The 23,283-nt window shown below is 39.0% G+C and overlaps 1 protein-coding gene and 1 long non-coding RNA gene across 4 annotated transcripts in view; one reads left to right on the top strand and one right to left on the bottom strand.

Moving 5' to 3' along the window:
* Positions 1–1,544: 1,544 nt before the first annotated feature.
* Positions 1,545–12,475, bottom strand: ARGLU1 (arginine and glutamate rich 1). Of its 2 annotated transcripts, none has more exons than XM_030477882.1 (4): positions 11,862–12,468; positions 7,311–7,536; positions 4,894–4,977; positions 1,545–3,623 (listed from the first exon to the last, which is right to left on the bottom strand). In XM_030477882.1, the coding sequence occupies exons 1-4, from the start codon at positions 12,215–12,217 to the stop codon at positions 3,459–3,461; spliced, it is 831 nt and encodes a 276-aa protein (XP_030333742.1). In that variant the 5' UTR covers positions 12,218–12,468; the 3' UTR covers positions 1,545–3,458. The 2 variants fall into 2 exon arrangements, 1 of the variants encoding a protein (XP_030333742.1); XR_003990331.1 differs by having other exon boundaries at positions 1,547–3,623; positions 4,894–5,462; positions 11,862–12,475.
* A 1,834-nt stretch (positions 12,476–14,309) lies between these two features.
* Positions 14,310–23,283, top strand: part of LOC115604586 — a 111,287-nt gene continuing 102,313 nt past the window's right edge. For both annotated transcript variants that reach the window (XR_003990333.1, XR_003990332.1), the window contains exon 1: positions 14,310–21,571. This is a non-coding gene — a long non-coding RNA (uncharacterized LOC115604586). The remainder of the gene's footprint in view (positions 21,572–23,283) is intronic.

Here is a 23,283-nt window from a genome sequence, read left to right as displayed (position 1 = left end):
ATCCCCCAAATACTCTGAAAATGTTTAATGAGATGCTTCATGCAGTTCAAAGTGAATCACAGCCAGCACCTTCCTATTAGGTGTACATGCAAAAAAGGCGCAAAAAATGGCACAAAAAAGTCCAAATGACTGTAAGAGGGAACGTTTATAGCATCAGAAAGAAGGGTTTACAATCTTGAAGTCCGCAAGTATGAGGTGTATGAGGTGACAGAAAGCTTCAAAGAAAAGCAGAGACAATGAAGACAGATCCTTCTTTTTCAAGACAAGATATGGAGCAGATGAAGTATTGATACTTCAGTAAGATAATACTGACATATCTGTCTATACGCAGGTACGCAGTTGCTTGGCAGCTTAGACATCTTGCCAGCCTAATTGTCTGCTTTACTAAGCTTCAAGGACACCGGCTCTCTAACACATCTCACTGTAGTCAGCTTTCCACTTGTGCTTGGAAAAATGATGATAATGAACATGGGAAGTTCAAAGGGCAGTTTAACAAATCTCCGAACTAACAGCACACTGCTAGGACACTGCTGTAAAAGCCTCCTGCTCTCTCCCACCTCTGCTGGAGAGATGCATTGTTCAGTATTAAAATAATTCTCCAGGGCATTTATGAACAGGCATTGAGAAAACTAAGATCTCTTATCATAGAAAGGAAATGAATACTGCTGAAGGTAGGTGGTAACAGAAAACGTCTACCTGCCTCCCCAGGAGAACGGAGGAAAAAAACCCCAACACACAAAACCCCAGAAGAAACCAAAAATTGTCTAATCAAAATTTGAAGTTGAAACTTCAAACTATAATGAAAACAAAATTAAACACCCAACACAACTTCTAGGAGCAATTTCTCCAGATAGGCCAATATCCTTATGTAGACCCCCACACAGAGCTCATACCTGCTACATATGTCAGTCTGTTCTAACCTACTTTGCATTAGTTGGGTATCACATTTTAAAGGAATCTAAGAACATCAAATTCTTATCATCAAATGTCACTTTACCCCCCTCCTAAACTGTGCACACCTCTATTTTCCTAGAAATCAACAGCATCCCTAAAGCCCTATGATAATTTTAACAAGCAAGCAAGCCCCAGAATAACGCAAATGTGACATCCACCCATACTGGGTCTACAAAAAACTATCCAAGAAATACTGTATACTTTAGGACAAGTCAGGAGACAGCTGTTTCTACCAACTGAACCTATTTTTTGGTGGGGAAGAGGGGGGGAAACGGGAGGAGAAAAGAAATATGTAGCTGCTTTAGCTGCTTTTCCTCTTTTGAGGGCAGAGAGAAGGAAAGGCAGGTACGGAGGTGCGTGGAACGGCCGAAGGGGCAATCAGATTGCGATCAAACATTTTGTTCACACAGTAGCCCTAAAGAAGTGTGACTGGAAACAACAAAGTCTAAGCCTACACAATATTAAGTGTAAAAAACAAATGTTACTATTTAGCTGCAAATTCATGATGTAGAAGAAAATGCTTGATACCACAACTGCATGTATGAGAACTTCCTGCTTTTAGGAGGAGAGGAAACAAAAATGCATAGGTCTGTTTTGAGTATTGACTTTTAATAGCTTGTTTCTCGTAAGGGAACAGGGGATGTTTTCCGGTTTAGAAATACAGGTATCAGTTAAGCTTTAAATACAGCCTGCTCCTGCCAACAGGTCATGTACATGATTTATTTGGCTTCAGCTTTTGTTTTTACGCATTAAGCAACCTTCAACCTTCTTCTGTAACAATATATAGACAAATTTAAGTACAGTAATAGTGTAGGTATTTTACTGTCTTCACATTTTTCTTAACATACTGGACAAAGCGATGCATGTCAGTCTGCCCCAAACTCAGGTTTCATAAAAAGCAAGTTGAATACTGCTTTCAGTGGCACACTCAACTTGCTCCCACACATTTAATTTGCCAAACCTACAGAAACAATCCTTTGGGAATATCAGGAATTATTTCCATCTTTGTCCAGTGACATTCAAATGCTCAGGCAACTACTGGTAACTTTCATTTTATGGTTACTACCGATGTCGCACACCAACAGGAAGAAAGTGTTAGAACTGGACAAGCTATAGTAATCCAGGTTTTGGTAGAAGAATTATATACAAAAAGGGGAATTTTATATATAGTTTTAAATCTGTAGTTTAATTTTTCAAAATAAAACCTGCATATATAAATGGATAACATTCAAGATCTGTATACAAATACCAGTTGCTTTCTGGCTAAAACAATATATTTAGACAGAATCTCACTTTCTGTTTTTCACTCCAAGTATGCTTGCCGGTCCAGTCCTTTGGGAAAAAAACTTCAATTTTTAAATCCTTTAGGATCCATCAGATTCATTATACGGTCATGACCTTCACTTATACAATATACTATATTATGAGGTGAACCGAAGGGGATTAGATACCAAAGTACTGGTCTGGGTGCAGTAAGCCAAACAGCTGTTTAAACATGATACTATGGCTGAAATAAGTCTCTGTCAGAATAAAAACCAACATTCATGAAAATAGCAGCAGCCATCAAAAACATTCACAACTGCAGGGATTTGTTACTGTGTGTAATTTTGCATTGTAAGTAGGAGAAGCCACAGTAGTTTAAAGCAAAATTTAAAAAAATACTACTATAATCTTGAATTTAATAATGTGAATTGTCACTCATAACCGTTTATAGATGGGTACTAAAAAAATTTACTTAAACATATGAATTTAAGACTTTCACTTTATTCAGCAAATTGGTTTATTTACACAATGGGGAAAGCTGGTTGAATGCTGTCAATGTAATAAAAACAAATCTAACAGAGACAATACTGAACTCCCTCTATGTATTCATAGCAGAAATGACAAACTATTTCCTTACCTGTATCAGGAACATCAAGCGCAACAATGGGACAGTATCATAGGACACTGATTTAACAATAAACCACAGAGGTCCAGTAATACTATGGCAATTTATTCATGTATTTACTGACTAAAAAAAATAAAATTAAAAGTCAGCAATATCCGGTATAAAGTCCTGTCAATTATCAGAGTCAAACTCTGATGAGTAGGTCAGTAAAACCTTACCAGATCATCCACAATTCAAAGTGACCTGATTTGCTTCAGGCCACTAATACAGTTACAAAACCAGTGAGAACAGATTGCCCTCTAAAAGCCAACAATGATCTGGTAAGGGTTTAACTTAATGGAAGTTTTAAAAAAATTAAGAATTGCAGAGCACAGCCCCTATTAGAACAAGCTAACTTTCCAGACTTCCAAAAAAAAAAAAAAAACCCAAAAAAAAAAAAAAAAAAAGGACAGGGGAGGGGAAAAAGGGGGGAAAAAAACCCAAAACACTTCAACATGAAGCTACCATACAAAGTTGTTGGGTTGGTTGTTTTTTTTTTTTCCATTTTCCTTTTTTGTTGGTGGTGGTTTGTTGGTTTTTTGTTTGTTTCTTTCTTTAAAGAGTTCAGAGTTGCAATTTAATCCTGGCTTTTTAGCGAGAAGGACAGTTTTGGCCTAGACTTTCCTTTGCCCAGGATAATTTTTTGCTCTTCCTTTTGCTGACGTTGTCTCTCTTGTTCTAGTTTCATCCTCTCCTCATGAATCTTTCTTTGTTCTTCAACAATTTTCAATTGTTCTTCAGCCTATATATGAAAAAGGTAGAATTTAGGCCAGCATATTTTGTAGTCATAAAAGCAATTTACAAGTCTGTATTAACTTCCAAACAGGTCCAATCCTGCATAGGTATGTAAGCAGTTCTACCTGAGCTAGACGGCCCTAGTTGGTTTCAGTGAAACTATTTGTAAACTGTTATTTGAATGTAGAACAAACACTGAAAATTTTCTATAGCTAATGTATTGAAATCTTGAGTGCTTACAGGCAATGTTTTCCAGCATTGCTTTGATAACAACACATTACATTTTAATTAAGGAAGTCCATGTAGGTATAGAGAAATTCCCCTGACACCTGTCATGTGTCAGATGAAGGCACAATATAATGATGTAACAGACCTTCACAGGTCTCCCCACTCAAAAATACATGTAACCCCCCCCCTCCAAATTCAAAACCATCTTTACCTGATTTCTAACAAGTCAATCCTTACACTGACTTACGGTTCTTACAGCTCTTCCAGTGGTCTTCTAAAGGTGCTTATTTTGTTCATTTTGTCAGTTTATACTTTCAATTTTCTAATTGTCCCATTTCCACCATATGAGGTTGGGAAAAGGGTAAAACAGAAAGAGGTGTAAAGCAGACATAGTTCAAGCAATTTTAAGAAGCATCGTCTTTATCTGAAAATGGTGTAATTACTTGGGTAATTGAAACCAGTACGAGTTCAATCAGGATTTATAAGCAGCTTAATTTGGGGTTATCATTAATTGATTAGAATCAGCTAAATCATACTAAATGTTCTCACGAGGCAGGCACCTGCTTAAATAGTCTTGGAGACCAATATAAGCTAGACTTTAACAACTTAAGACATCTTAAGCTTATGCTGAAAGTCCCTTTCAGCACTTCTACATCAATGTTATACTAGTCAAAAATCCAGTTTGTACTTGTCCTGCTCAACAAAACATAAGTAGTCACTTCTGTTCTAGAAGCTGAATGTAATTTGCAAACTTACTTCAACCTTTCCTGTGAGATATAGTTAAAAAAAAAAAAAAAAAGTATTTTTTAAATTCTGAAGGCAGCTATCTTCCTCTGAATTCCTAACTGCACCTGAACTACTTTTTCAGACCAGTGTTACTGCTAAGGATCTGGTCTCATATGCTCAAGAGAAGAGCAATACTACTGACATAACCAGTAACAGACAAGTGAAACTCTAGAAAGGGTCGATTTGTTTGTTTTAATTGTGTTGCAAATCAGGCAGAGGGACCTGTATTCCCCTACAGAACAGTTAACTACATCTCCACATACCAGTTTAGCTTGTGCTTCTGCAATTTTTCGATTATTCTCTTCTAGTATTCGCTCTAGTTCCTCACGCTTTGCACGCTCTTCTTCCTAAAGGGGAGGACAGGGCAAGATGTTAGTAAAGTAAAATACTCATTTCTGCACATTCACTAATCTTTCTTAGAATTCTTTTGTGAACTGACTTAAAGTGGCAGCTTTACAGCCACCTATTTTGTTTCACAACGGTAAACTGTGCAGCCACTAATACTGGTTTCTAGCACTCAATTTATATAATCCCGCCCAGTCCAAACAGCAACCAACTAAACCCTCCCTAATCATAGAATCCTGACAATTTATTACTAGAATTTTAATATCACACAAATCAACAAGGACAACTACAAAAACTGGATAGTATTTACCAAATTAAAAAGTAATATAGAAAATATAAATAAAGTGAATAGTTTGTCTCACCAATTAAGTATACCTACGTATTCTTTACCTATACTCCTTTAATCAGCATTAAAAGTTGAATATTTACTGTCTTGTCCAGTGTCCTGCAGAGTGTGCTCCTCGGCTGCCATACGCGCCAGCTTCCTCTTTAAAATGATTTGTACTGTTAGCTTGGCAATACCTGCATCAGCAGCTCAACCATTTATAAAGAAACAACATACAGGGAAGGCTGAGCTGAGGAATGCAGATGTTTATGATAAGAAGGAACAAAAATATGTAAATCATTCCTAAGGCAAACAATTAATAAGAAAAATACATTTACTGTTAGTGAAAAATACAAATGGTAATCCATACTTCATGGAGCTATGGGCTTCTTTCATGGGGAGAATGGACTTAACATTCAATATTTTGACAATTTGAAGACAGCTGAAACTGTCATTTGCAGTCTGAACTTGGAATTCAGGAGTCCAGGGAAGGCAAGATCAGGAAATAAAGCCTTGTAATTGTTGTTTTCTTGGTGAGTTTTATGGAACTCTGTTATACAACTCAAATATGAAGACTGCATGAAAGTTTTTGAGGTGTTTCAGTTCACGTAATATATATCCGAATTATTTTAATATTTGGAAGATTTAAAGTTAGCCAGAGGTTTGTGTCTGTGTAAGAAAAAAAAGTTAATACGAACAAAGCAAGCATATGAAAACTTCTTACTATGACTAGTAACCAGCTACTAGCTAGCACACTTCACTCCAGGCATGGAGGGTTATTCTGCATTACAAAGAACCGATGGGACTTCTTCACATCACATCGACAATAGCAAAAATACTTAAAAAAAAAAAAAAGTCATCCATCTGATCAAATGAAAACCTCTATACACGAAGCAATTGCTGACTATAGACATCTAAATTTAACTTAAAATCTTTGATAGTAAGGTTTTAATTTGCAGAACAAGTGTAATTTAATATTCCTGATATTTGCTATATCTCAGTGGTTTTTTGTTTTGTTTTGTTTTTTTTACCCCCAAATGAAAGATATTATGTGACAGACAAGTCACATGTCATACAAAGGTGAAAGCTTCATCGCTACTGTCTTTCCTTTTGTAAGCCAATCAAACTATTAATTTAAGATAAACTGTGTAGGAGGTAGAATGAAAAAGGCATTTGAGACTTATAACTATTTAGCACAAATTTCCTTTAAAATTTTAAAATTTGCCTTGAAATTTCTGGATCCTGGAATGATTGGTGCAGGCAGGCATCAAAGCCTTTAGTAGCAAATTACTGTCTCACAGAAAGACATTTTCAGCTTCTGCTCCAGCTGCTGATTAAAAACCAAAAAACCCAAGTCATATGTTCAGCTTGACTTCAGACAAGGGCAACCTGCTCTTTTAAAACTTCTAGGGAAAAAAAAAGGAGTTGTTAGTAGTTATTAAAACTGGATATAATGATTTGGACATAGATCCTTCGTGAAGACATGGATGGGCTTATGCTCGAAGTCCCAGAATTAGTCCAGTGTTTGCTCAAGGAAAACGTTCATTTTAAATGAAGAATAAGAAACCTATTTGTTAAAGACAGGTACTGCAGCTCACTGTTGGACCCTGATTTTTGCCTGACTGAAGGCAAAAGCCTCTTACAGTCTAGGTAAACAAAATGAAACAAATTAAGGATACATAATTACAGATTTGCAATACCCTTCCCCAAAAATGAAAGGACCGCTGATAAATCCTGCAGCCATGGCAAAAGTTTCAAACAATTCTGAAATATGTAGGTCAGTTCCATTAAAAATCAGTATCCTTGTTCAGGTTTTAGGAGAATAACTGTTTAATATCAGTGAGCTCCCCTGAATAGGCTAGAAATTAAGTTTCGCAGCAATGCAAGTTTATACGAGAAGGGAATTAGATTTGCTGTATTCCATCTCTTTCTGAACCGAACAGGAGGCACAAACCAACACTGAAAGTTTTGCCATGGACTGTCTCTACTTTCCAAACGACCGAGCGTTACCTCTCTGGCTTTTTGTGCTGCAAGTTCAGCTTGTCGCTGTCGCTCGAGTTCTTCGAGCAACTGTTTTTCCATGATGCGCTTAGCCTCCTCCACCCTGCGGAGAACCTCTCGCTCAATCTCATCCTTCCTTTTCTCCAACTCTTCTTCTACGCGTTTAGCCACAAGCTCTTCCACTCTTCGAGCAGTTTCTTCTTCTATGAGTTTCTCTTCAATTTCTTGTTGACGACTACAAAATGCAAACATGAGGATTACCTTTTTAATGAATAAAGAATGGCTGCACTGAAACAAACTCTTTCAAATACACAGTATCAGCCACGATCCTGAACCACTTTAAAACAGTTTTATACCTTATACACACAGATTATGCAGAAAGAATGTTTTGCCATACATTTAAGGATAGTGAATATTCAGGCAATCAGTGTTTCTATCACAGGGAACCCATTCAGACCATAAAATATTTAATATCTCTTAATTTCTTTAGGAGACTAAGCTTAAGAAGACAGCTTGACTTCTTGATAATTTTTAGGGGAAAATAAATATAAAAGACCCCACCCAACTTTGGCCATCCTTTACTCTTCAGGAATTTAAATGGTCTCAATTTTAAGACAACATCTTGTAAAACTTGTCTTAAAGCAACAACTTGTCAGAAGCACCAAACTAATCCCTAGTATCTAAAATAGAAGACAGAAGCAATAGAATTTGTAACCTGAATATTTTAACAAGAATTTCAGGTGTTGTATCTGTAAACTAGTTACCATTTACCTTATCAAATTTCAAATACCTCTGCTCTCCTTAACTTCTTCATTGCAGCACCACAATAAATCACAATAATGGTTTCTACCATAACTATCCAAAATAAAATATAGCAAGTGCTAAATAAATCCTTGCAATCTTTATAGTTTTCCATGTCCTGAATTTTGATAGTATTTTCAAATGTCTTCTTGTCTTTATCTTTTATTTGCAGTAGAATTATCGCTTAGCCTGATCATTGTTACGAGTTTTCATGAAAAAGAATACAAAAAGATTAGGTCAATTTGCCAGGTTTATTACCAAAGGCAGAAAAAAACCCCAAAAAACTTCCAGGTAGTAATCGCCAGTACCATATGGCAATTAGATATCTATAGATGAACAAAAGTGAGTACTGTATAGCTATGTGTCATATCGTACTACTTATTTGGAATTATTATGGGCTTTGGGGAAAAGGTTGTTCTCTATAACCTTGAAAATGAACTTCCATTTTAAGTATTACGTTAAGCATGGAACAATCTTATAAACTTATCTTCTGGCCTGTCAGCACCAGAAATCCATGATTTAGAATAACAACTGCTGTTGTAATATCCTCATATCCTGTCATTTTCCTGTCAATATCCTTGTCATTACCCTGTTTGCATTTTCTTAGTTATATCGAGACACACAAAATCAACTCATTTAGGAAAAAAAAAAAAGTTACAGGATTTATTAACTTTTAGATTTTCTAGTGTACAATTTGCAAATATGCAACAGGAGATAATGAAGTATGGAATACTGATCTAGATAAATACGTGAAATACAGAGGTGAAAGACTCCTAAGTTTCCCTGTTCACGGTTTGTTTGTTGGTTTGAGTTTTTTTTTGTTTGGGTTGTTGGTTTGTTGGTGGGGTTTTTTTTCATATTTTTTTTTTTTCTTTTCCCAAAAGTGTACTGAAACAAACGGATAGTTATCTATCTTTCATTAAAAAGTTTTGGAACTCTCAACTTAGACATTCAGCCCCAGAAGACAAATTTTATTCTTATGTTCCTCAAGAGATAGCAAAATTATCTGGTGGCACATTAGCCTAGCATTTACTTTTCTTTAAGCAACACAGTATTTCGTGGTCTTTACCACCACTATCCAGAAAAATACCATCAATCCCATTCCATTAGCATGTCTCTGCCCAGCCACTACCTACAATCCTTTTTGGTCAAATTTTTAAACATCTTTTATATACTAAGCATCCTTTTATTTTAAAGGGTTTTTTTTAACCCTCCATCAGTATTTATTCAGCAGCAAGTACTCTCACCATCCTGTACTGGCACAGCTTAGCATATACAAGAGGCTGTTCCACAGAAACTTCCCCCCCCGCCCTGAAAGCTCATGTTCACGTATTTTATTCAACTATTTTAGCTTTAACACGGGGGAAGTCTAGAATAAGTTAGCTAACTGAATAAAGATACCACATAGTTACAAAAATACCCTGGACACTCATGTCTGAATTAAGTTTTCAAATATCCTCAGCAATTGATGATGGATGTACTATTAAGTGCTGTGCCTGCACACGTTTCTTTCTTCTCAGCCCAACTAATTCCATTCAAATTTAATTAAACCAAATGTCTCTTTTCACATTCATAGGCTGCAACAACATTATAAATACATAATAATATATATTGGCTTTAACTTTGTAAAAAAAATCAAATCAAATCAAACTGATTTATTCTGTTGTTTATACCAACTATTAATGATTTTATTTTAACTGCATGAACTTACAGTATTTTGTATTCAGGTGTAAGTTTATCATCCTGACCTACTGAGCCATGACGCCACAGCAACAGATAAGTCATTAAAGTATTTTCAGTATGCTCCATTTACTTCTTAAAGACTAATTTTATGAAATCTGCAGAAAAGAAACTGCTTACATTTCATCAGATTTCTGAGGGAAAAAATATCACCTTTGCAAGGCCTTTATGGAAAAACTAGTACTACAAGAAAAAGAAGAAGGCTGCGTACTAAGGTTTGAACAGACACGAGACGAAAAAAAATGACTTTCAATATATGAACTGTCCACTAGTTAATTTAGTCAGCAAGGAAGTACTTCCTACATGAGTATATACTAACATATGTAACACAATTTACAGATGACTTACTCAAATACCAAAATTCTCTATTCTACTAAATTTTACCCCTTTTTCTTTTTGGAATATAAATTGTATTCTAGAAGCATCAAAATTCTATACTCAATCTCTTCCAATATTATTTCTCCTTCAAAAGTTTACTATCCTGTTGCCAATATAACTCAAATGTCATATTCCTCCTATACAGACTTCACGGGGCAGGTTTTTTTTTTAATTTCAAAGCTAATTTATATAGAAAACATATATGAACTAAACCAGCTCCAGAATACTAAGATAAACCATGCACTGCATTCTCAAATTGTTAAGCACACTCTAATTCTTCACCGCAGATATGCATGGAATATTTTTATTAATTTAGGTACAGAATAAAATTATAAACAACAGAATTAGGATCAATGACTCAACAAGCCTTTAACATTTTCACGTGTTTGTGTTACTATGCAAGTTTTTGACGACATCACTGGCAAATTCTGAAGTTAGGAAAGGAGATTATCGATAAACAAAAAGAAAGTGACAACTCGGGGTAATCAAGCCTTCTGAACCACAATTAATATTTCAGTAGAAACAATGTCACTCAATAAAACTCAAAGCTCCACTTGACAATTAACAGCACTACTTGGCTTCACACATACAAACACGTGCTGCTTCTACATTCAGTGCTCCAATGAGCAAGTGTAACACTCAAAGAACAAGCACCACTTTACCGCAACTGCTAAAACCGTTATCTCTGCTGCATAAAGGTCTCTTTCACAACTTAATATCGTTAAACATCTTAATGCACATCCAACGTTCATTAAAATAGAACTTATCTCTATTTAGACTTTATAAATAACCACATCGCCCACAACAAAAACTGAAAAAGGAAAAGGTTTCAAATGAAACAAGTCACCAGATCTCACTGTCCCATTTGGCAAGAATCATAGAATAGTTAAGGTTGGAAAGGACCTTAAGATCATCTAGTTCCAAGCCCCCTGCCATGCCACCTTCTACTAGACCAGGTTGCTCAAAGCCCCATCCAACCTGGCCTTGAACACTGCCAAGGATGGAGCATTCACAACTTCCTTGAGCAGTGCCTCACCACTCACACCATAAGGAACTTCTTCCTTATATCTAACCTAAATCTCCTCTGTTTAAGCTTGAACCCATTGCCCCTTGTCCTACCACTACTGTCCCTGATGAAGAATCCCTCTCCTGCACTCTAGGCCCCAATCCTCAGTGTTACTGTAATCGTTGCATGGTGTTTCTTAAAGCCCTAAGCAGAGCAACCCCAGACGCCTCCGCTCTACGCACAAGCAGCTCGCCACGCAGCGAGGGGAGGGGCGGGCAGTGTGGCAGCGCAGCACAAAGCCTCCGTGGTGCGGAGGCCCCCGCCGCAGAGGGAAGTTTCCGAGCAGAGCAGATGGGAAGCGAGCGGAGCCGGCGCGGGGAGGCAGCGGGCGGGCGCCTTCCAACGCCCCTGAAGGAGCCAAGGCTTTAGGGAAGGGAAGGGTGGCGGGAAAACGGGCAGAGGTTAGGCCTCAGCAAGGGCCTAAACGTCTTCACCCCAATGGCAGGCGGCCCTAGCCCGGAGGAGGAAGGCACGGAGGGAAAAATACCAGGGCACAAAGCACCTCCCGTCCTCGCTCTTCCCCTCGCACCCCTACCGCCGCCCCCCGAAGCGCCCAGCCCAGACCCGGGACTCACATTTTCCGCTGCCGCTCGAACTCCGCTTTTTTCTCCTCCTCCTCCCGCTTCTGCTTCTCGTCCAGGCTGCTGCGCTTGCTCACCGTACGCCCGAAGATGTCGATACGGTCGGGCGGGGAGGAGGCGCGGTCGCGCTCCCGCTCCCGGTCGCGGCGGGAGGAGGGGGCCGTGTTGGAGCGGGACCGGGAGCGGGATTCCCGGCGCCGGTTCCGCTTGCTCTCCCGGGACTTAGATCGTTTCCGCGCCCGCTCCTTCTCCCGGGAGCGGGACCGAGATCGGCTCCGGTTCTTCTTGTTGTGCTTGGAGCTCTTGGTGTGCTTGGAGCGCGACGAGCTCCGGCTGCGGGACCGACCCATCCCGGCAGAGGAGAGGCCGCGCCGGTGACCGCTCGACCACCCCCGCCCCCTTCGCTAACGGCGCCCGAGAGAAGTGCGAGGAGGCTCCGCACGCATCAGCACTGCCCAGGCGGGCCCCTCGTCCTCCCCCGTTCCACCGCTTTGCGCTGTGAAGAGAACGAGCAGGCCCCGAAAGCGGGAGCAAGTCCGGACGCAGGCAAGATGGCGGCCCCAACAGAGCGGTGACTCTCCTGTTCCGCCCCACAATGCACTGCGCCGCGTTCCAGCCGTTTGCTCTCGATCCCCCCCGCCTTCCGCGTCGCGCCGGAGAAGCACGAAAGCACTCGATAATGTTCGGCAGCCAATGGCAAGTGTCGCTCTTGGAGGAAGCACTGTCAGGCCGCGCTTCCACTCCGCGTTTGCGCGTAGCGTATCCCGGCGCGCGGTTGCAGGCGTTCTGGGCGGTTGTCGGGCGCCGGGGCGATGAGGGGCGCTGGGGCTGGGCTTTTGGGGGACAGTCTCTCAAAGAGCCTCTCCGGGGGGTGGCTGGCTGTTTGGCTGGCTTCGGAGGGAAAGGTAATGGGGGTTTCAGGCGTTTGGAGGCATGTCTAGCCCCTGAGGCCGCCTCGGGAAGCGGCCAAGAACCGGGGAGCGAACACCCTGCGTGCCGCGGTGCTCCGCGGAGGAGGAGTTGCCGTATTTTTCTTTTATTGAAGCTTTTTCAGTACTTGACTTTTGTTGTTTGGTTTGGTTTGGTTTGACATGGGGGACAGAGGGAATCTATCGCTGTAGATTAAGGAAGTTACAAAAACCAATTAACGCTCCCAACAAATAGTAGCTATTTAGTTTTTCTGAGTCTTCTGTTGAACCACATAGTTCAACAGAAATATGAACTAGGTTCTGCTTCGTTGTAGCTATCTCTGACGTGGCACAGTGCCTGTTTTGGCTGCATTTTGGGTGAGCTTACCTGTACACGTTGTTGTCCTTTGTTGACAACAGATATGTAGGCAAAGGAAGCAGCTTCAGGCCAGATGTAGTGTATGAACTAGTGATTCAGTAGGTATCTCTGTATGAGGTTTTTATCCCAGCTCTGCCATGCAATTGTTACTGTTTTCTACCATAGCAAAATTTGCAACTGATACTACTCTTGATTTCAGGTGAACTGGTGCAAGCTATAGATAGTTAAGCTTGCTCTTTTGGTAGAAATTAGCTCCTTGATACCTTTCACAGTTTGTGCTTTTTTTTTTTCTTTAAATATATACGTTTACATTGTAAGTAAGTTACATTTGGCAAAACATTCCTTTAGTCACTGAACAAAATCCAATCTCACCTAAAGGTCTTTTCATCTAATTCTTTTGACTGACTGACTTGTCTTACTTTTCTTGAAGGAAGACTTCCTTATTCTATCATTCAGGCTTTAATTAGTACCAAAAATAAAATTGAAGCATTTTTCTTGCAGACCACTTTTCAGGTGGTAGTAATGGACATTGTGAAACCTGCATGGCAGGAATTCCAGTGACACAGACCCCGGGTGCGCTTGTTTGTCTCTAGCCCTGGGGAACTTCATGCCACAGGTAACTAAGGAAGTTAACAGTCAGACCTTTTAGCTCAGGACTGGGTGGGTGAGTTTCCAGCTGCCATAATTTCTACAGCAATTTGGCTATAATTGAGCACTGAAGCTTTTAAATTCATATGATGCAACAGGTTTGGTGAAAAGTTACATCATAATTTTATTAGTTCTGCATTCCATATTGGATGTACAAAACCTGCCCTGAAATGCGGAGGGGGTGGGGAGGGGACATTACAAATTGTTATACAGTCAGTTATAAGTATAACTGAGTTTTTAAAATACAATTAGCTGAGTTTTATCCTTGGTAAATCACTATTAACAGAACCCATATTTGGCACCTTGGTTGTCTGAAGAAATACAATTTTGAACTGCAGAAATTTAGTCTTATTTAGTAGTACTGATTCATCTGAGCTATAAAATACAATATTTTCTGAAAACAATTCATGCTGATGGATTGTGTGGAACTGAAGAAATTATAAAATACAGCATAATGAAATAATTTTCCCCAATCCGTTACTGTATTCCTCCATCTCAAGCTTTTTTTAAACTCCCGAATTATTAAGAGCATAAGATTTTTAATACCTCTACTAGGTTAAGGTTGTTAGTCCACTTTGTTATTTATGAGGACTAAATTGTGGTACTTCTGGAAAAAAAGCTCCCTTTCAAAAATACATTCCTGAGAGTTGACAAGTTAGAACAACATTCCTATCTGTGATTTCTTCTTTGCTTTGAAGTTTGGTAGTTTGGGGTTTTTTTTATCCTATCACCTTATTTTTCCTAGGTTAATAGGAATGAAATATTAGTATTTAGGTTTCCCCCCTCCAGGTGTAATTACAGTTGATATGGAATTGCAGTCCCAAAATGAAGTTTTAGTACGAAATTTAAGAACCCTGTTTCATTAAATAATTTAATTTTTTGTTCTCAGTTAGTAGAAAAAGATGGTAATTTCCCATGTCTGTTCCCTCTCAAAATTTTAAATAGCTGGTTAAGCGCATGTAATTTTGTCCAGATTAAATAGTTTTAGAATTTCTGAGTTTTAAATCACATATAAATAAATGTATTATTCATGGTTTGGTAGCCATACTTCATTTCTATGCAGTCTTGGGGGTTTTGCATTATTTTTCTCCATTTTAATATATCTCAGTACATTTAAATGCATAATTTGCTGCTTAAAACAGTTGCCTTAAAGTTGGAAAACACCTTATTTGACAGCCAAATGGTGGTATAATTAAAGCACCTCACCCTTCTTTACCTTGGCTACTATCATCACATGAAATCTCTCAACCCATAGGCATTTGGGGATAGCCCTGTGGAGATACTGTGTACTGATAATCACCAGGTCATACCTGCTCTCACATACACCATCGCTTTTGTCATTAGCTGGGTCAAGAGGAATCTTGGGAGATTAAAGGTGGATTACTTTGGGTTATGTTAGTGTGGCACAGCTGGATGTAAGATCTTTCTAATAGGTGTAAAATGGAAGAACTCTGGGGGGGTAAGCCGAGAAAGCAAGCAACAGCATAACAGGATAAGATGTTCAGTATATAATTTACTGTCATCTGATGTAGTCTGTCTCACGATAGTAAGGGCATGAATAGCACAGAAGAGCTAAGTTCTTGGAAGGATAAAAAAAGTGGTTTAAATGTGTGTTGGTTCTTTCAAAGTAGCTATTTCAGCCTGAGTTTATTACACGGTCAGAAACTATGTATGCAGGGTTTGTTGGTTGGTTGGTTTTGGTATGGTTTGGTTTTTTTTTGCCCTGAAATTAGGAGTCAGTGCTGTGATTCATGTTACATAAATCACAGAAGCTGTGCAGGTGCAGAAGTTGGATTAGTTAATCACTTTTTTTACACCTAATGGCAAAGCTCCTTGTTTTGCTTACTCATTTTCTGTCAGCTATTTCATTTATCTTTTAGCACTGTTACGGAGATCTGAGCTGCTAAGCTGCAGGGGTAGGAAGATGACGCATCTGGGAGACTGGCAAAACCACTGTGAGGAAGGCATGGCAGGAGCACGGAACAGTTGTCAGAAAGGGAAGTACCTTTTCTAAAACTTCGGAGACTGCTGCAAAGGATTCCATTATAAAAGAAATGTTTAATTGAAAGAATGGAGAGGAAACCCTGTACAATAAGAAATTATTGGAAAGAGTTTTCACATTATACCTTTACAGAAAGGCTGGGTAGATTGTACACATAAGTATAGTTATTAGCTAAAATGCTTTTGCACATGTTCAGATGATAATCATATCCTTGGAAAATGAAGAGTACTATACAGAATGCTGTTGAAAGTGTTCTGTAATTTGGGTATGAAAAAAGGCACAGCTTGAGTAATAGGGACTAGTGTGTGATAATCAAATTAATTTAAAACTATTTTCGTTCCCATGTGGATTTAGTTTTAGAAAATAAAATTGATGAATCATGATCAGTGTGGAAATCTTGAAATTACATGAATTATCAGTGTCACAGGACATTTTACGATTTTTATTTTGTGTAAATGTACTTACCACTTATTTAATGTTTGGACTACTTTCTTCTTTCTGCTTTTTCTATAGAAGAAAGTAAAATGAACATTCACTTGCTTTGTTCACTTTGCCCAGTCCATGCAGGTCCTAAAGAAAAGCTCTTGAATATTAGTAGAAGTGGTGAATATAAGTTTTGATCACAACTTGAGACACTGATCTGCAAGCTGTGTATCCATAGTGATATGCCTTTTCATGGTGAATATTTTTTAAAAAAATCATTGATACTGTATGGAGTATGCAGATTTAATATCACATATAAGTATTTAAATGTGGTCCTAAGACTTGGTTCATTGGAGGCTGACAGTAATAAAAATCAAACCAACCTTCCTCAACAGCAGCATAATCGTGGAGCTCTTTGAACTCTATAGGCATATTCTGATTTGTCTGAAAGACTTCATAGCAATTGTAGTGTTTAGTATGTGTAACTGGGGACTTACGCTAGTCAGAAATGAGTTGAGGTGTCATCTGAGACTCATGAGGGACTGATCCAATGTGAATACTTGAATAATTCCTTTTAAAAAACCCAACAAAACAAACCAGAGTAGCAGCGGACACTGTTATTCAAAACCAGGTTGCTCATGTTAGCATAGTTGTTAGACTAGTTGGACAAGCAAGGAAATTGGATTCAGGTGTGTCCTCATTCATATCAATGTCTCTTCCTTCCCATGACAGTATGCTAATCACAAGGCCAGTGTCAAGGCTGGAGGAAAGTGAGAAGGGAGGTAGGGGCAAAGTCCCCTTCTGCTTCCTCAGTTGAAACCAATTGGATTTAACAAAATGCAAAATAGATGTGTTCAGATGCAGGGTACAACATGGTTGTAATTTAATGACTGTGATACCCTGGAAAGGGGGGACGAGGGAGTAAGTTGCTTTGAATTTAAGTCAATTCAAAAGTCTGGTTTTGGATTATGTTAAATAATCATGAGAAAAGAAACAGGGCTAATCTTGAGAGCTAGAGCACAAAACCTGGCAGGTGCTGTAACTGCCTGGGTGTTGCACAACATGCCCTCTCCCACAACAGCTGTGTTTCAAAAGGGGTGAGCCATGCTCAGTTCTTCAAAGGCTACTGTAGGCACTGCCCTCAGGAGAGTACTCCAATTTTTGGCTTCTAAACAGATGAAGATGCCACTCTTGTGGTGCTGACTCAGACACCTTGGCTTTAACGGGGTGACGGCCATGCCTTCCCGTACAGCATTTCCGCTTGGCTTGGTGACTCCTAGTTAGCATGTGTATTTTAAGAGTTCCTAATTCGTGCTTAATTTTGAAAACTATTTGGATGAAGTACTGGCTGTGTAAATTTTATATCCAGAATATTTTGCATATGTTATTTGTAACTAGAGATTTTCCTGGGTTATTTGTTGTTTTTTTTTCCCCCTTATTTCTTTACACACAGTAATATGTCTAGCAGCACCACTTTTTCTGAATGAATATGAAAATGACTGGGAGTGATTACTTCTTTTTTTTTTTTTTTTTTTTTTAAAGGTAGTCAAGAGGCAACTTGTTTATGATAGAAGTAGGGTTGCAGGTATGGGAAAAGCATCCTACCTACACTTAAAAATTAAATCAGTGCTACCACGATTAATGGGAATTGACCCTGAAGCGTTTTTGGATGTTAACAGCTATTCTGTTAAAATTTATCAAAAAAAAGAAAAAGTCAAATGAAACCTTTTTTACTTACAACCATGCAAACTGATGAGCTTTAAAATTTGCACGTTTTAATAGGCAGAAAATGGTTATTACTTTCCTAAATTTTTTTTTGTTAAAAAGTAGAAGACAAATATGTTGTCTATTTGAGCAAGCCAGTTTAGCAGGAAGTCTCCTGAGTGCCAGATTTCTGCCTCCTATGCTCACAAAAGTAGGGCTTCATTTTGCAAGTTGATTTATTCATTCATTTCCCTGACTAGCTAGGTTAAAGGTTGAAGGAATAAAGCATTTGGTCATGATGCAATTTTATGATACAGTTTAATTTTAACAGAAGCTTTTAAACTTTTCTAAGTTTTTGTGAAAATCTCATTAAAATGGCAATAACTGAGAGATTGTACTTGTAGAGGTCTTTCCTAATAATGTGAAGAGAAACAAAATACTCCAGAGAAGATAGACATTTTGAAGCTTATTCTTGTGAGAGTTTTTATTAAGTGTCTCTTCATTCTTTTTAGAAGACATCAGAAATGTTGTGGCATGCGTTGTTTGACTCTGTTATTGTTCCTGATGTCTTTTATTCCTGAATGAGATTGGTAGTATTTGTCTGCAGATGGTTTGATAATTTTTGAACTGCAATGATAGCAATTGTGCAGGTCAAACTGAATTGTATTTTCATGAGTGACCTGGCTGATTTTGTTGTCCCAGCTGGTGTGCCACAGAACTATCACTATAACTGTGACTTCAGCAATACTAGAATAGGGCTGTCTTCATCAGTCACAAAGCTCTGAACACTGGGCGTACTCAGCATGCAGAACATCTAACTCACTGCTTACATAGTGTAGTGTCATGCTGCACACAGGTGTATGCTCTGCAGAGTCTGTGCACAGTTGTATTTAAGCTGCCATCAGCCCTGCTGAGCATGGTATTCAAAATGGGGTTGGGGCCTGGTTCATTTGGATCCATGTCTAAGATGGCAATTAGAGCAGGACAGGCTTCTAAATGCGTGGAATATCTAATGCCTATATGTACTTCTCTAGAGTTGCAGCTGACATCAATGTGTATGTGGTTCCTGATCATTGATAGTCTTGTGTGTTGCCATACAAGTTTGATGAAGTTGTTTCAGGTTTCTATCACAGATGCTAATTGCAACTTTATGAATTCTTAGGGTTACAATCTTGATAATGTGGGAAACTAAGTAAATCGAGAAGGGAATGCACTAGTCTTTCTCCCTTATCTCTTATTTGCATTATTATCAAGTTTTGAATGCATGCAGCATATCCTCCTATGGTTTAAACATTGTGCAACACGTATTGTAGTGGTGTATTTGTGTTTAGACAATTCTCTGTATTTTACTTTCTGTCTTGTGTTTGGAGACAGGGAAGCAGCTAGGGAAGAAGAAAAAAACTGTCCATACCATGTTAAAACATTTAAAGGAATGTAATATTGAACACCACTTTTTAAAGTCAGGCACTGCTGATTGTAAATAAGGGTGGCAGAACATGGTTGTAGTAGAAGAACCAATGATTGAATCTACAGTAGCATTTCATCTAGGAGAAAGTGTTGTGGTTTTGGTGTTGAAGTGAATCTCTTGAACATTAATTTGATTGCATTGAAATAGTCTCAGACTGGGTAAACTGGATTATTTTTGGGTAAGACTAAGTCTAAAATAAAAACTGAAATATGGTATGTTCTGTTTGAAAAACTTTTTTTTACTGTGAGGGTGACCAAACACTGGTACAGGTTGTCTGGAGAGGCTGTGGACTCTCCATCCTTGGAGTTATTCTGGACATGGTCCTCGGCGACAAGCTCTGGGTGGCCCTGCTTGAACAGGGCAGTTGAACGAGATGACTTCCAGAGGTCTGTTCTAGCCTGAACTATTCTGCACTCCTGTGAAATCAGGTGATGTATTTTGGGACTCCATCTGCTATTGGAGTTTCAGTCTGCAAGACTGGTCTAGAGCTAGTGGAAAGTAAAACATTTCCCAAAGCATGTAGCATGGGCATCCAGTTCTCAACAGCCATTGTCTTAGTTCACAGACTTTCTGTTGCAAAGTGCTACTTGCTAATGCAGACATAGCCACTAACATCACGTAGAGCTGAGGTAGCAAGTCCTTTGGTGTTGACTGCTTTGCTCAGGAGCAGATCGGTATTGCAGAAAGCGCAAGCCAAAAGTTGACACAATTACTTTGTATGTTGGATCTATACAGACATAGTCCTTTGAGCCTTTTTTTTTGCAGGCTGGAAGACTGTGGGATTTGACTATTGGCATCCGAAAGATAGGCACCAGGCCAATCTGAATGCATATAGCATTGGAATATCTAGCCAATCTAAATTTGTAGACTTTCCTGCTAGTTGGTTGATGAGTTAGCACACCCTAGACTCTTTCCATTTAGCTCCTCATTGGTCAATTATATATTCTTTCTGGCTTGCAAAGGTAAGTAGAAGAAATGAGTAGGGGAAGGTAACACTGAGGTTGAGTGGCACAGGAGGCAGGGGAAGAGATGAAAGTATTGCACTAGATGGTGGGAGAGGATATGTGTAGCTTAGGGTTGGTATGATGGTTTGTCTGCACACTCAAGTCCAGAGCTCCTGCTGTGTATATTAGGCAATGAAATAATGCACTGACATGCTCTGACTGTTCATAACAGGACTCCCAGGGCAAAATGCCATCCATGCTTACTCACCCCTCTGGATAGCATTGTCTGCAATTTTTCTCAAGCTTTTTCTACAGGTATTTGGTCTTGGTGGTGCAGAGGGACCTGGAATTCTCTAAGAAGCTGTGCTTCAGGAAAGGGTGACTTTGCTCCATCTATATAAAAGCGCTGCTGCAAAGAGTAAATGCAGAAAAAGTCTGGAGCTTCCCTCAGGCTTAGAGCCAAGTGCAGACTTGCAGCTGATTGTGAGACATCTGTCATCAGCAGGAGTTGCCAGTGGTGGAGCTGGGGGCTACAAATGAGAGTGACAGTAGTACATGATGACCTAGTGAAAGAAAAGGATTTTCTAGGACAAAGGGTAGTAGTTCGTGACAAGAAGGCAAAATAAACTATGTACCCGAAAGAGGATGATCGAGTGTGGGGTTGCGAAGGGGAACTAAAGAGGACAAAACCACACCAAGAAATAAGCTGTGAGTGAGTAAGACTGGGGACAGATAGTAAAATGCATGCATTGCTGAGAAAGGAATGAGCGTGGCGAGAAAACAAGTAGGAACTGAAGAGCGAAAAAGCAAGGAAGTGAAGGATACAAAACCCCAGAAAATACTCACTGCATTGAGGAAAGAAAAAAAACCCCATAAAAATGTATTTTCAATACTACTTTTCTATATGGTCTGTTGCTAATGTTGTCAGAATTAATGTTAAACAGTTTAAATGGAATGGTGTCTGAGATGAATTCTCTTCAGCTGTATGTCTCCTAGGCAAATATGTGAGAACTGCTGATCTGTTCATCTTGTTCAGATCACATGAATGTGAACACAGCAGAGATTTGATTTGGTGTCCCTGTCTACAAATACAGAGGGGAGGAGAAAAAATGCAAAGAGAAAGCCTCCCCTGGGAAGAAAGGGAGTGATCCCATTGTAAATGAGTCATACAACATCCCTTCTGGAGGCGTGTTGAAATTTCCCATGGGAGGAAGAAGAATAAACAAAGGTTGGTATTACTAATAAAAGAAAAATAGTTGGCAACCAAGGAAACAATAATTATTTGATTGCAGTGCACTGAAAAGCTAGCAACAGAAACAATACCAGTTAAAAGCAGCAGGCCAAATGCATCTCACTTGCAACCCTACCTGTCATTACACCAAGGATGTGTTTCCCTTACTGCCCTGAGAGCAGTGCTTTGCCAGCAAAATAAATATGCCTTGACTTTTTGCCTTTGCTGCTTTACTCTTCATATGACCACAGTGTTTCTGAGGGTTTATTGTGTTTCACTTCACAAAACTAATAGGAAGCAAGCAAGGAGTTGCTATTACCTCTGCTTTAGAAATGAGGAACAGTGCCTGCAGGAGAGCTGTGCTTAAAGCCACAGAGCTTATGGTAAGTAAGGGAGTTTGCAAATCACAGCACAGTAACTTTCTTTGCTCACTTTCTGTGATGCCAGAAAGAGTAACGGAGTACTAGTAGTGGGAGGGCATGTATAAGGTTTTTTTCTTGAAGTTTACCTACTAGGAAATAAATGAGCAAAGCTTGCTATTGCAGAAAGGATATTCCAGATCATGACTTAAGCAATTTCAAGAAGTGATCCATATAGTTTTGAAAAATACATGAAGAATGAAATACTGTTTGTGCGGCAGCAAGACCCTATTGAAAACCAGTACCGTTCATTTTAAGTTCAAATTGGCAAAGCCTGTTAAGGCCGAATTGTAATGGGCATTACTATTTCTTAATGGAGAGGGTTAGGGAGAAGGAAGCTGTGCAGTCATGTTACCAGTCTGCCTGTTGATGCAGTTGCAGCCCTAACTGCACTTCCGTAGTGGTAAACCTCGCTGAATGACACCATCTAGTTTAGCTTTGTCACAGTGCAGACAGTTGTTCTGCATTCCCAGTGATCTTATCTTTGCTAGCAGTGTATAGCTGAGTTGTGGGATGGTTTGTTCCTAGTTCACTGGGGGTCATATAGGAACACTGAGCTATGGCAGGTATCACTTTCTCAAGCCTGAGTGCATGCTGAAAGTGATTGAGAGGCACTATTCCAGTAAGAGTCCAAGCTAATGCTATTGGGAAAGTTTAGGTTGTGTAACATAAGCTCAGTCCTTTTTGGCTAGAGAATGGGTGGGTGTTGGATGTTCCCAACACACCAATTAGTGCCCTTCTATAAGGGCTGTAGCACACTGCTTTTTGTCTGCAGGAAGTCAAAGCTATTTAGCTAGATCTTCTTTACTGATTATTTTTTTTCTTTGTTAAAGCAATGTCCGTTTCTTATGTTACCTATTAACATTAGGGCAGATCTTCAAGAGCTTTGGTGTCATCTTTGCCTTTCTTACTACATCTTTGAGTTTTTGTTCTATCTCCTTTGAATCTACATTAGGCATTGCTGCCCTGTAAATGAGATCAATCTTTTAGGATTGTTACTTCCTGTTAAATTAGTTACCTTGGAGAACAGAAGAGAAAGGAAAAATATCAATTTGAATTCTTGATTTTGTTAAAAAAACATTATAAAACTGAGTGGTGGTAACAAGCAGAATCATCATTTAGAACTTAGTTGCAATATAGGAGTGAAAAATGCAGACCGTGTAAATTGGTGTTTCTAATAATACTAGGTTTTGATTATGCCTGTAGCTTTTTAGGTATTCTAATATTAAAGATATTTTCCTTATTGTAAGAAAGCCAAACCCAAAACAAGGTTGACAGCTGAAGACTGAT

The sequence above is a fragment of the Strigops habroptila genome, chromosome 2 (genome assembly GCF_004027225.2).
Source record: "Strigops habroptila isolate Jane chromosome 2, bStrHab1.2.pri, whole genome shotgun sequence".
Classification (NCBI taxonomy): Eukaryota; Metazoa; Chordata; class Aves; order Psittaciformes; family Psittacidae; genus Strigops; species Strigops habroptila.
The sequence above is the reverse complement of the archived record's forward strand: the minus strand, read 5'-3'. Positions and strand labels throughout refer to the sequence as shown.

What these genes read in the sequence shown, in the direction of transcription:
- ARGLU1 (XM_030477882.1), bottom strand. Translation starts at nt 12,217, where the DNA reads ATGGGTCGGTCCCGCAGCCGGAGCTCGTCGCGCTCCAAGCACACCAAG. An exon ending in TTCGAGCGGCAGCGGAAAAT is followed by an intron (nt 7,537 to 11,861) that starts GTGAGTCCCGGG and finishes TGCATTTTGTAG; the next exon opens with TCGTCAACAAGAAATTGAAG. An exon ending in CAGCACAAAAAGCCAGAGAG is followed by an intron (nt 4,978 to 7,310) that starts GTAACGCTCGGT and finishes CCTCCCCTTTAG; the next exon opens with GAAGAAGAGCGTGCAAAGCG.